The sequence below is a fragment of the Heterodontus francisci genome, chromosome 25 (genome assembly GCF_036365525.1).
Source record: "Heterodontus francisci isolate sHetFra1 chromosome 25, sHetFra1.hap1, whole genome shotgun sequence".
Lineage (NCBI taxonomy): Eukaryota > Metazoa > Chordata > Chondrichthyes > Heterodontiformes > Heterodontidae > Heterodontus > Heterodontus francisci.
The window spans coordinates 14,635,099-14,649,207 of NC_090395.1; the positions used below are offsets into that span (position 1 = coordinate 14,635,099).

A 14,109-nucleotide genomic window follows, 5' to 3' on the forward strand; every position below is an offset into this window, starting at 1 on the left:
CTGTGTTTAGAAGCCTGCTGAAAAGAAGACAAAAACAATTCTTGTGAATCAAAAAGAAATTACATTGATTTTTTTATTGCAAATCTTCAACCAAGTGTTAGGGATTTACTCAATATTTCTTCTGAAGCTCATGAAAAATGTACAAAACATCACAAAACATCAGCACAGACCAGGTTACAAGTATGTTACTGAAAGTTAATTTTAAAAAAAGCCATCTGCAAAATTCCTATAACATTCCTGCTCTTTGTTAAGGTACAATAGTTTCACTTGTGTTGGCTGTAGATATTATCAGCCCAACCAAATCACAAAGGCAATCAGAGAGCAGTTCCTTCACTCAGCTCTTAGCTCTCTTTCTCCAGGGCTGCCCACACAATGGACACAATCCATTCTGGAGATTCATTTTATTACTAACACTATCTCCATTAACAATAGGTTGCACCAGTAATCCTGTGAAAGGAGTTAATCTCAGGCCCAGGTCACACAGATAGACACACATCCCCACTGCTCACACACACACACAACCCTCAGTCACACAAATCTGGCCTCCGCCACCTGGTCTCTCTCTCAAATATACACACATCCCCCCTCCGTCACAAAAACACACCGTCATCCCCCCCCCCCGATCTCTCTCTCACACATACTCCCATCCCCCGCGCTGGTCTGACACACACATCCCCCCCGGTCTCTCACACATACACAAACCCCTAGTATCCCCCCAGTCTTTCACTCTCTCTCTCTCTCACACCACACTCACACCTGCCCCCCCACCCCCAACTCCACCCTGGTGTCTCACACGCACTCACTTTCAGGCCAGTCTCTCTCTCACTCACATATACACATCAGCCCTGGTCTCACTCTCCAATCATTCAGTCACATTACACTTCTGATGAATCTTGTTGCACCATTTTTCACATCAATTACAGCTTTCCATCAAATATCCTGAACACTTTGTTAATAAAATTGTACTGCCATTACACCCGAAATTGACATTATACAACAGACTGCGTGAAACTGCAGAACTAATTACAACACTTTCAATATTTCCACATATTATACTTCAACCAGAACAGTGCAATGGCACAGGGTGAAACGGCAATAAATAAAGCATTTATACAAAGATGCGTAAGTAATCTTTGAGCTTATTAAGGGTGAGGAATAATGATGGGTATAATCTGAATTTCTAAATTAAACTTCCACAAACAAGGAATCTAAGGCAGTCAAATGTGAAATCTAAGGCAGTCATGCAAAGTGGCATATACCAGCTAACAGGCCTGTCAGACAAGACTGTGTGTGTCAGCTTACTACATAGCCCAGAGACTGGTGATGGGGGTTATATAGACAGTGTGTGGCAGCTCCTCTTCATACCAGCTACGATGAGGTGTATGGGGGAGCAGCTGTAAAAGCAAACAAATCAGACACCTTAGATTAGACTTGAACTTAGTATTGTTGACAAACACCATCTATAGATCAGAAATCACCTAACATTGTAATGATGCAGGCTGTGTGAGTTAGGCATTCCAGATACAAGCTTGATTCATGTTTAATTTTGAGCGCCAGCCTTGGCGCAGTTGGTAGCACTCTCACCTCTGAGTGAGATGGTTGTGGGGATTCAGAGTCCCACTCCAGAACTTGAGCATGTAATCCAGGCACATCCACACTCACAAGTCGAGATTGACTCCCAGACAGGTCTACACTGACTTCCCGACACATCTACATTGGCAAGTCTAGACTATCTCTGACTCTGTGACACTGAAGACATTGGCTTCCGACATTATCTGGAATTGACTGTGAGAAGCCCGACCCCCAGTTACAGGTCCCATTAATAAATTGCATTGTCTGCTAAATCATTAATGCTGCTCCAGACATCCCAAATCCCTTCTTGCCCATCGCCACGCCAATTAAAAGGGCCCTTACCCTACGTTACTTATCCAATATGTGTTTCATCTTACGGTCCTGAAAACAGCTCATTGCTTGCATTAATTAGAACTTACTTGCAGCACTGTAGGCTGGAGCTGATGGGTAAGGAGCATATACTCCAGGAGGCATGTTGGGTGGAGAGCTTGGCTGCATTGGGTAGCTGTAAATCTCCTGTCTCGCACCTAAAACAAAACACACAATATAAGCCTTAAAAAAAACTTGCATTTCTATAGCGCCTTTCACAACCTCAGGATGTCCCAAAGCACTTTACAGCCAATGTGTACTTTTGAAGTGTAGTCACTGTTGTAATGTAGGAAACACAGCAGCCAATTTGTACACAGCAAGCTCCCACAAACAGAAATGTGATAATGAGCAGATCATCTGTTTTTGTGATGTTGATTGAGGAATAAACATTGGCCAGGACACCAGGAGAACTCCACTACTCTTCTTCAGAACAGTTCCATGGGATCGAGTCTGTGCCGACCAGCAACCACCCATTTATACGAATCCTACATTAACCCCATATTCTCTACCACATCCCCACCATTCTCCTACCACCTACCTACACTAGGGGTACATTACAATGGCCAATTTACCTATCAACCTGCAAGTCTTTGGCTGTGGGAGGAAACCAGAGCACCTGGAGAAAACCCACACAGACACAGGGAGAACTTGCAAACTCCGCACAGGCAGTACCCAGAACTGAACCTGGGTCATTGGAGCTGTGAGGCTGCGGTGCTAACCACTGCGCCGCCCAGCGAGATAGCTGACAGGGCCTCGGTTTAACATCTCATCCAAAAGACAGCACCTCTGACAGTGCAGCTTTCCCTCAGTACTGAAGCGTCAGCCTGGATTACATGCTCAAGTTCTGGAGTGGGACTCTGAATCCACAACCTTCTCACTCAGAGGTGAGAATGCTACCAACTGCGCCAATGTTACATTTTACAGTGTTAGGTGATTTCTGATGAACTCGATATTAGGTTTGAGAGGGCGAAGGGCGAGTCACAAACAGAGGGTTTAAATTTACATAAAGCTAACTTTGAAGGGATGAGAAAGGATAGCCACAATAGGCTGGGTAGAACTATTAATGAATAGTTCCCCACGGTAAGCTATTGCAGAAAATATGGAAGTATGGGGTTGAAGGTGATTTAGAGCTTTGGATCAGAAATTGGCTAGCTGAAAGAAGACAGAGGGTGGTGGTTGATGGCAAATGTTCATCCTGGAGTTTAGTTTCTAGTGGTGTACCGCAAGGTTCTGTTTTGGGGCCACTGCTGTTTGCCATTTTTATAAATGACCTGGAAGAGGGTGTAGAAGGGTGGGTTAGTAAATTTGCAGATGACACTAAGGTCGGTGGAGTTGTGGATAGTGCCGAAGGATGTTGTAGGTTACAGAGGGACATAGATAGGCTGCAGAGCTGGGCTGAGAGATGGCAAATGGAGTTTAATGCGGAAAAGTGTGAGGTGATTCACTTTGGAAGGAGTAACAGGAATGCAGAATACTGGGCTAATGGGAAGATTCTTGGTAGTGTAGATGAACAGAGAGATCTTGGTGTCCAGGTACATAAATCCCTGAAAGTTGCTACCCAGGTTAATAGGGCTGTTAAGAAGGCATATGGTGTGTTAGCTTTTATTAGTAGGGGGATCGAGTTTCGGAGCCACGAGGTCATGCTGCAGCTGTACAGAACTCTGGTGAGACCGCACCTGGAGTATTGCGTGCAGTTCTGGTCACCGCATTATAGGAAGGATGTGGAAGCTTTGGAAAGGGTGCAGAGGAGATTTACTAGGATGTTGCCTGGTATGGAGGGAAGGTCTTACGAGGAAAGGCTGAGGGACTTGAGGTTGTTTTCGTTGGAGAGGAGGAGGAGGAGAGGTGACTTAATAGAGACATATAAGATAATCAGAGGGTTAGATAGGGTGGATAGTGAGAGTCATTTTCCTCGGATGGTGATGGCAAACACGAGGGGACATAGCTTTAAGTTGAGGGGTGATAGATATAGGACAGATGTCAGAGGTAGTTTCTTTACTCAGAGAGTAGTAAGGGCGTGGAACGCCCTGCCTGCAGCAGTAGTAGATTCGCCAACTTTAAGGGCATTTAAGTGGTCATTGGATAAACATATGGATGAAAACGGAATAGTGTAGGTCAGATGGTTTCACAGGTCGGCGCAAGATCGAGGGCCGAACGGCCTGTACTGCGCTGTAATGTTCTAATTCTAATTCTAATAAAACTACTGATGAACTGGTGTTGAAATAAGTATTTGTGCTCAATGGACCGTTCCCAGGGATACACATCAAGACAAACACCAAATGCTGTTGGAAGGCCATCAGCTCGGTGAAAGACACTCTTTGGTCTGCCTGAAACTTGTTGGCCTACCAGTGCCAGGACTGGTCCATGATCACAGAATCTTAGTTAGGCCACACTTGGAATGTTGGGTACAATTCTGGTCGCCACACTACCAGAAGGACGTGGAGGCTTTGGAGAGGGTACAGAAGAGGTTTACTAGGATGTTGCCTGGTCTGGAAGGTATTAGTTATGAAGGGAGGTTGGATAAACTTGGATTGTTTTCACTGGAACGACGGAGGTGGAGGGGCGACATGATAGAGATTTACAAAGTTATGACAGAGTGGATAGTCAGAAGCTTTTTCCCAGGGTGGAAAAGTCGGTTACTAGGGGACATAGGTTTAAGGTGCGAGGGGCAAAGTTTAGAGGGGATGTGCGAGGCAAGTTCTTTACACAGAGGGTGGTGAGTGCCTGGAACTTGCTGCCGGGGGAGGTGGTGGAAGCAGGTAGGATAGCTACGTTTCAGAGGCATCTTGACAAATACCTGAATAGAATTAGAATTAGAATTAGAATTAGAATTAGAATATTACAGCGCAGTACAGGCCCTTCGGCCCTCGATGTTGCGCCGATCATCAATAGGATGGGAATCGAGGGATACGGACCCCAGAAGTGCAGAAGATTTTAGTTTAGACAGGCATCAAGATCGGCGCAGGCTTGGAGGGCCGAACGGCCTGTTTCTGTGCTGTATTGTTCTTTGTTCTTTTGAGTATTGCAGACTGGCACCTTCCAAGATCCAGGACTACATGCTGAGGGATACACTGAAGCTTGGGGCAGCCACTGCAAAGGCTCAATGGAGAATGGAGACACACCTGCTCTCATCCCTATCTTCCCTCCCAGGGTAACGTTCCCCTTGTCCTCACCTTCCAGCTCACCAGCCTCTGTATTCAGATAAATAATCCTCTGCCACCTCCAGTGTGATGCCACCACCAAACACATCTTCCCCTCCCCTTTCACCTTTTGCAAAGGGACCGTTCCCTCCACGACACCCTGATCCACTTCTCAATCACCCTCAACACCCACTCCCCTTCCCATGGCCTTTCCATGCAAGTACATTTGCCATTTTACCTCCTCCCTTCTCACCATCCAGCATCCCAAACACCCCTTCCAGGTGAAACTGCTTCTTTCAATTTAGTATACTGTATTTGCTACTCATGTGACCACTTTGGGGAACACCACAAGCATGACCCTGAGCTTCCAGTTGCCTGTCATTTTAATTCTCCACCTTGCTCTCGCGCTGACCTTTCTGTCCCCGGCCTCCTGCAGTGTTCCAATGAAGCTCAATGCAAGCTCGAGGAACAGCACCTCATCATTTGATTAGGCACTTTACAGCCTTTTGGACTCAACATTGAGTTCAACAATTTAAGACCGTAATCTCTGCTCCCATTTTGTTTCCCCTTTCTCTACTGGTTTTAGTTTTTCTGTCTTGTTTTTCTTTTTTTTCACTTTTGGACAGCAATTGTTCATCATTCTGGCATCCACACCTCCTCTAGACACATCTTTTTGTTTCTTTACTTGTCCCATTACCACTCCTTTTGACCTTGAACCAAGTTGAATTTTAACATTGCAGAAATATTAAATAAAAATCAGCTCAGGAAATCCAGGCAAAATGAAAATTATCACAGCACTTTTCACACAACTCAACATGTCAAATGTTCCACCCCTGCATTCACACCTATATTTTGCTTGTCAGGGTTGTAAGTGCAGTGAAGGTTCAATATTGTACCATTGCAGGGAGACAGCCACAGCGTAACTCTGTCCATTTCTGAGACTATAAAACTGTCAGCTCCCGTCTCATTCCCGGTCCTACCAAGAACTCATTGTCTATATTAATTAGAACTAACCTGCAACACCATAGGCAGGAGCTGTTGGATATGGAGGGTATGCTCCAGGAGGCATGTTGGGTGGATAGGCTGGCTGCATTGGGTAGCTGTGAATCACCTCCCTTGCACCTAGAACAAACGATCACACATTAACACACATGTACATTAAGAACCACACATTAATATTAACACACATGCGCATTAATACACACTTCCATTAACAACCAGACATTAACAGGTATATTAATACACTAGTGCATTAACACGTGTACATTAACACACACAATAACACATGTTCATTAACTCACACATAAGTTAACATAAACAGGTACATTAACACTTCATTGCCCACAGTCAGATTGGCTCACTGGCTTGTGAATGGTATGTTCTCATTGGCTCATTGACCTGTGCGAGTTACTTTGGATCTACCGCAAAGAAACAGGCCAACTGGTCCAGGCTGGTGTTTATTCAACATACAAGCCTCCTCCCACCCCTCTTCATTGTACCGTATCAGCATATCCTTCTATTCCTTTCTCCCTCATGTATGACTAAAGGAAATGAAGTTTATTATCAAGAAGGGTACATGTACACATGAGTTTTAATAGGTTGTTCCTGAAGAAATGGCTTTTCTATGGGATATGCTCTCATTGGTAACTGTCTGAGCCTGAACCACTATTCACAGCTTTGGTGTCATATTTGATCCCGAGATGAGCTTCTCACCACAATTTCAAGCCACCACTTAAACCACCTATTTCCACTGCTGTAACATTGCCCAACTGTGTCCCACCTCAGCTCATCTGCTGCTGAAACTCTCATCCATGCCTTTCATACCTCTAGACTTGACTATCCCAGCACACACCTGGCCGGCCACCCATGGTCTACCTTCCGTAAACTTGAGATTATCCAAAACTCTCCTGCTTCACTGGCATCAAGTCCCGTTCACCCAACATCCACTGTGCTCACTGACCTACACTGGGTTCTGGTAAGCAATGCCACAATTTTAAAATTCTCATCTTTGTGTTCCAATCTCTCCATGGCATCACCCCTCCCTAACTCTGAAATGTCCTACAGCCTTACAACCCTCCAAGATATCTGCATTCATCTAATTCTGGTCTCTTCAGCATCCCCGATTTTAATCACTCCACCACTGGTGGTCATGCCTTCAATTGCCTGGGCCCTAAGCTCTAGCATTTCCCCCTAAACCTCTCCGCCTCTTTATCTCAATTTCCTCCTTTATGACATTCCTTAAAACCTACCTCTTAGAATTAACTTTTAGTCACCTGCTCTAATGTCTTCTTATGTGGTTCAGTGTTGTATTTTGTTTTATAATGCTCCTGCGAAGCACCTTGGGACATTTTATTACATTAAGGATGCTATATAAATTCAAGTTGTTGTTGGCTCACTAGTCTGTGAAGGGCTGGTTATGATTGGTCGTGTGGTTGATCTTCTTCTTCTTCTCTGGCCTCCTTGTCTCAAGAGACAATGGGTAAGCGCCTGGAGGTGATCAGTGGTTTGTGGAGCAGCGCCTGGAGTGACTATAAAGGCCAATTCTAGAGTGACAGACTCTTCCACAGGTGCTGCAGATAAAATTGGTTGTCAGGGCTGTTACACAGTTGGCTCTCCCCTTGCGCTTCAGTCTTTTTTCCTGCCAACTGCTAAGTCTCTTCGACTCGCCACTCTTTGATAGTGAGGAAGAAAGCTGTCGACTGCAGGAAGATATCAGTGGACTGGTCAGGTGGGCGCAACAATGGCAGATAGAATTCAATCGGAGAAGTTGAGGTAATGGATTTAGGGAGGATGAAAAATGCAATACATGGTAGGCTAATAATTGGTAATTCTGAGCAGTGCAAAGGCCTTGGGGTGAATATCCACAGATCTCTGAAGGTAGCAGGACAGGTAGATAAGGTGGTTAAGAAGGCTTATGGGATACTACTTACCTTTATTAGCCAAGGTATAGAATAGAAAAGCAGGTAGGTTATGCTAGAAACTGTTTAAAACACTAGTTAGGCCACAGCAGAAGACTGCATACAGTTCTGGTCACTGCATTACAGGAAGGATGTGATCACACTAGAGAGCAGATTTATGAGGATGTTGCCAAGAATGTAGAATTTTAGCTACAAGGAAAGATTGGATAGGCCGGGGTTGTCTAGAAACATGGAAGATTTAAGGCACAGAAAGAGTCCATTTCGCTCCAGCATGTCTCTGCCAGCCAAATAAAAGCTATCCATCTAATCCCACTTTCCAGCTAATACAGGAGCAAAATACTGTGGATGCTGGAAATCTGAAAGAAAAACAGAAAATGCTGGAAATACTCGCAGGTCTGGCAGCATCTGTGGAGAGAGAAACAGAGTTAACATTTCAGGTCAGAAAGATGAAAGGTCATCAATCTGAAATGTTAACTCTGTTTCTCTCTCCACAGATGCTGCCTGACTTGCTGTGTATTTTCAGCCTTGTCTGTTTTTATTTCACTTTCCAGGTTTTGGTCCGTAGCCCTGTAGGTTAAGGCAATTCAAGTACATATCCAAAAAAAATTTGAATGCAGTGAGAATTTCTGCCTCTACCACCCTTTCAGGCAGTGAGTTCCTGACCCCATCACTCTCTGGATGAAAAAAAATTCAACTCCCCTCTAATCCTTCCATCAATTATTTTAAATCTCTGCCCCCTGCTTATGGACCTCTCTGCAAAGAGAAATATGTCCTTCCTATCCACTTGATCTAGGTCCCTCATAATTTTATTAATTAAATCTACCTTCATCTTCCTCTGTTCCAAGGCAAACAACCCCGGCCTATCCAATCTTTCCTTGTAGCTAAAACTCTACATTCTTGGCAACATCCTCATAAATCTCCTCTCTTCTAGTGTGATCACATCCTTCCTGTAATGCAGTGACCAGAACTGTATGCAGTCTTCTTGTGGCCTAACTAGTGTTTTAAACAGTTTCTAGCATAACCTACCTGCTCTTCTATTCTATACCTTGGCTAATAAAGGTAAGTATCCCATAAGCCTTCTTAACCACCTCATCTACCTGTCCTGCTACTTTCAGAGATCTGTGGACATTAACCCCATCTGTTCCTCTACACTTCTCAGAATTCTACCAATTATTATCCTACCATGTATTGCATTGTTTATCCTCCCTAAATCCATTACCTCACACTTCTCCAGATTGAATTCCATTTGCCACTGTTCCGCCCACCTGACCAGTCCACTGATATCTTCCTGCAGTCTTCAGCTTTCTTCCTCAATAGCAGCCACATGACCAATTTTTCTATCATCAACAAAATTCTTAATCATGCTCCCTACATTTAAGTCTAAATCATTGATATATACCATTAACAGCATGTGACCCAGCCGTTAGCCTTGTGGAACATTCATCGTCCATTACCCTTTGCTTACTGCCTCTGAGTCAATTTTGGATCCAACTTGCACTTTTCCCTTGGATCCCATGGGCTTTTACTTTTCTGATCAGTTCACCATGAGGGACCTTGAAAAACGCCTTGCTTTGAAAAAATCCATGTAGATTACATCAAATGCGTTACCCTTACTGACCCTCCTTGTTACCTCCTCAAAAAAATTCAATCAAGTTAATCTAATATGGCTTTCCCTTAAAAAATGCATGCTGACTATCCTTGATTAATCCATGCCTTTCTAAATGACAATTTATATTGTTCCTCACAAATTTTTCCAATAATTTGCCCACTACTGAGGTTAGACTGACTAGCCTGTAATTACTCAGTCTATCCCATCCTCCCTTTATAAACAATAGTACAACATTAGCAGTGCTCTGGCACCACACCTGTAGCCAGACAGGATTGGAAAATGATGGTCACAATCTCCGCTAATTCTTCCCTTGCTTTTCTTAGCAGCCTGGAATGCCTTTCATCCAGGCCTGGCAGTTATCCACTTTCAAAGATGCTAAACCCCTTAATATTTCATAGAATCACAGAACGTTTACAGCACAGAAAGAGGCCCCTTGGACCATCACAGCACAGTGGCGCAGTGGTTAGCACCGCAGCCTCACAGCTCCAGTGACCCGGGTTTGATTCTGGGTTCTGCCTGTGCAGAGTTTGCAAGTTCTCCCTGTGACCGCGTGGGTTTTTGCCGGGTGCTCCGGTTTCCTCCCACAGCCAAAGACTTGCAGGTTGATAGGTAAATTGGCCATTATAAATTACCCCTAGTATGCGTAGGTGGAAGGGGAATTGTGGGGATGTGGTAGGAATATGGGATTAATGTGGGATTAGTATAAATGGGTGGTTGATGGTCGGCACAGACTCGGTGGGCCGAAGGGCCTGTTTCAGTGCTGTATCTCTAAATAAATAATAAACGTCTGTGCCTGCCAAGAAGAAAAAAAGCCACATAGCCTATGCCCAGTTTCCAGCATTTCATCCATAGCCCTGCAGGTTATGGCACTTCAGGCACACATCCAGGCACCTTTTAAATTAGATGAGTTTTTCTGCCTCTACCACCCTTTCAGGCAGTGAGTTCCCGACCCCCACAACCCAGGTGAAAATATTTTCCTCATCTCCTCTCTAATCCTTCTACCAATCACTTTAAATCTATGCCCCCTAGTCACTGACTCTCCGCTAAGGTAAATAGGCCCTTCCCATACACTCTATCCAGGCTCCTCATAATTTTGTACACCTCAATCAAATATCCCCTCAGCCTCTTCTGTTCCAAGGCGAACAGCCTATCAAATCTTTCCTCATAGCTGCAACATCCTCATAAATCCCCTCTGTACCCTCTCTAATGTAATTGCATCCTTTCTGTAATGAGGCGACCAGAACTGCAAACAGTACTCAAGTTGTGGCCTAACCAATGTTTTATACAGTTCCAGCACAACCTCCCTACATTTATATTCTATACCTTGGCTAATAAAGGAAAGAATTCCATATGCCTTCTTAACCACCTTATTGACCTGTCTTGCTACCTTCTGGAATCTGTGGACATACACTCCAAGGTCCCTCACTTCCTCTACATCTCTCAGTATTATTTATTATGTATTCCCTTGCATTGTCTGACCTCCCCACATGCATCACCTCACACTTCTCTGGGTTAAATTCCATTTGCCACTTTTCTGCCCAACTGACCAGTCCATTGATATCTTCCTGCAGTCTACAGCTATCTTCCTCACTATCAACCACACAACTAATTTCGGTGTTGTCTGCAAACTTCTTGATCATGCCCCCTACATTTATGTCCAAATCATTAATATATACCTCAAAAAGCAGAGGACCCAGTACTGAGCCCTGTGGAACCCCAATGGAAACAGCCCTCCAGTCGCAAAAACATCCATCAACAATTACCCTTTGTTTCCTGCCACGGAGCCAATTTTGTAACCACCTTGCTGCATTTCCCTGGATCCCATGGGCTTTTTTTTTAACCAGTCTGCCATGCGGGACCTTGTCAAAAACCTTGCTAAAATCCATGCAGATCACATCAACTGCACTACCCTCATCAATCCTCCTCGTTACCTCCTCAAAAAATTCAATCAAATTAGTCAGACATGACCTTCCCTGAACAAATCTATGCTGACTATACTTGATTAATCCGTGCCCTTCTAAGTGACAGTTTATCCTGTCTCAGAATTGATTCCAATAATTTGTCCACTACTGAGGTTAGACTGACTGGCCTGTATTTATTCGGTCTATCCCTCACTCCCTTTTTAAACAAAGGTACAATGTTAGCAATTCTCCAATCCTCCGGCACCGCACCTGTATCCAGTGAGGACTGGAAAATAATGTTCAGACCTTCTTTTTTTTCACAGCCTGGGGTACATTTCGTCTGGCCCTGGTGATTTATCCACTTTCAAGGATGCTAATCCCCATAATACTTCCTTTCTCCCTACGTTTATCACATTCAATATTTCACACTCCTCCTCCTTAACTACAATGCCTGCTTTGCCCCCCCTTTTGTCAAGACAGACGTGAAGTATTCATTATGAACCATACCCGCATCTTCCGCCTGCACACAAAGGTTACCTTTTTGGTCTTTTATGGGCCTGACTCTTTCCTTAGTTATCCTCTTACTCTTAATGTATTGATTTCCCCTCTCACAATGTTTATTACATCCAATATTTCACACTCCTCCTCCACCTTTGTGAAAACAGATGCAAAGTATTCAGTAAGAACCACGCCCTATACCTTCTGCCTCTACACACAAGTTAGCATTTTGGTTTCTAATCAGTCAGATTCTTTCCTTAGTTATCATCTTGCTCTTTATGGATTTATAAAATATATTTGGATTTTCCTTGACTTTACTTGCCAGTTTTTAAAAATTCTCTCTTCTTGCCTTCCTAATTTCCTTTTTAATTTCACCCCTGTCTACACTCCTCTAGGCTATCTGCAGTATTGAGGTCTTGGAATCTGACATAAATGTTCTTTTTCTGCCTTACCCTACTCTGTTTGCTCTTTCAAATCCAGGGGCTCTAGGTTTGGGATTTCCATTTCACTCTTTATAGGAACTTATTTATTCTGAACCCTCTTTACCTGCTCCTTGAACGTCTCCCATTGCTCTGACACTTATTTACCTTCAAGCAGCTGTTTCCAGTCCACTTTTGTCAAATCGCATCTCAGCTTCGTAAAATTGGCCTTTCCCCAGTTTAAAACTTTTACTCTTGATCTATCTTAATCCTTTTCCCTATCCACTATAAATCTAACTGAATTATGATCACTACCACTAAAATGCTCTCCCACTGATACCCCTTCCACCTGCCCAGCTTCATTCCATAAAACTAAGTCCAGTACCGTCCCCTTTCTTGTTGGGCTTGCTACGTACTGGTTAAAAAAAGTCTCCTGAATACATTGTTAAGGCCACGTGGTGTTACATGCATGATTCCCACTGTTCAACTCCCCACCTGACTGCAGCAAGTGTATTTGCATTAGAGTTTAGCCCCTTGGTGTTTTATTTCTCAAATAAACAGACAGTGGTAGGTTTTAAAAACAGCAAGTCAATTGTTTATTGGTCAATACGCCTTATCCGGAAATTGGCACAACTGTATCTACTCACGCATTTGCTCGTACACAAACACAAAAGAAGAGACAGATAGAGAAGGGAAAAAGGAAGGTGGTTTTCAGTGGGGAGAAAGGTTATGATAAACCTTTTGAATTCTCTTGAGAATCAAGCTCTAGATGGATGCAGGCCTGAGATGGTTGTAGATTTCTATCTTGATTGAAGGTTCTGTTGAAGATGGTGGGTAACTTCTAGCTCTCACAGTTGTATACTGTAGATGTAGTTTTTTTTTAAGCAGAGCACTGTGCTTCCTGGCTTGGCTGGAACTCAAGTTGTTACATATAGCTTCACCTTCTGGGTCGGTCTCTCTCTCTCTCTCTGGCTGTCTTTTTTTAAGGTAAAGCTGCGCCACCTCTCACCTCCTGGTAGGAGACGTTCTCCTCTCTTCCCCATGGTGATCGCACAATGGTCCAGGATGTGGCTAATTCACTCCTCCTTTGTTTCAGAAGACATTCAATTCTGGAATGTTTTTAGGATGGGTGTAAGATGGGTTCCATTAACATCTTTTGACTTTGAAGATGTTGTTTGTCTTCACCAGACAGTTTGAATATGCAAAAGACCAATCCCTTCCTCTTCGGTGGCAATTTTGGACCTTGTTCACTTTTTAAAATAAAGGTTCATTTTTTTTAAAGACAAAGTCCATTTTTCATAATTCTTCAGAGTTACTCTGTGAATGTTGTATCATCGCACTTCCGGTGTGTGTGACACCTCCCCCAAAAGGGAAAAAATTAAATTCCTTGGATTTCATTTTTATGTTTTTTATTTTTTGGGTTTAGCAAGATGGAAAAAAGAAACAGTAAGACAGTTTAGGGTCACACCACTGTACACATTCATTTCATTCACTCCTCCATTTTACAACTGTTACGGCTGGCATTGTTTGTTTTGAGGTTCAAGTTTACATTTTTTTTTATCATCCTTCCTTTGGTTGAAGTACCATCAAAAAATTGCATTTCTTTTGGTTACATGTTGTCAAATGGAGTCGTAGCTTCCCTCACATCAGTTTGTATTACTTTAGGAATGTTAATCTCCAGGA

General features: G+C 43.5%; 1 protein-coding gene across 1 annotated transcript in view; it reads right to left on the bottom strand.

The window, feature by feature from the left end:
- Nucleotides 1-743: 743 nt before the first annotated feature.
- shisa4 (shisa family member 4) overlaps nucleotides 744-14,109 on the bottom strand; it is a 90,392-nt gene continuing 77,026 nt past the window's right edge. The window contains exons 6-8 of the mRNA XM_068056905.1: nucleotides 6,096-6,203; nucleotides 1,992-2,099; nucleotides 744-1,394 (exon numbers count right to left, since the gene is read on the bottom strand). Of these exons, the coding sequence (XP_067913006.1) occupies nucleotides 1,369-1,394; nucleotides 1,992-2,099; nucleotides 6,096-6,203 (242 nt within the window). The 3' untranslated portion in view covers nucleotides 744-1,368. The remainder of the gene's footprint in view (nucleotides 1,395-1,991; nucleotides 2,100-6,095; nucleotides 6,204-14,109) is intronic.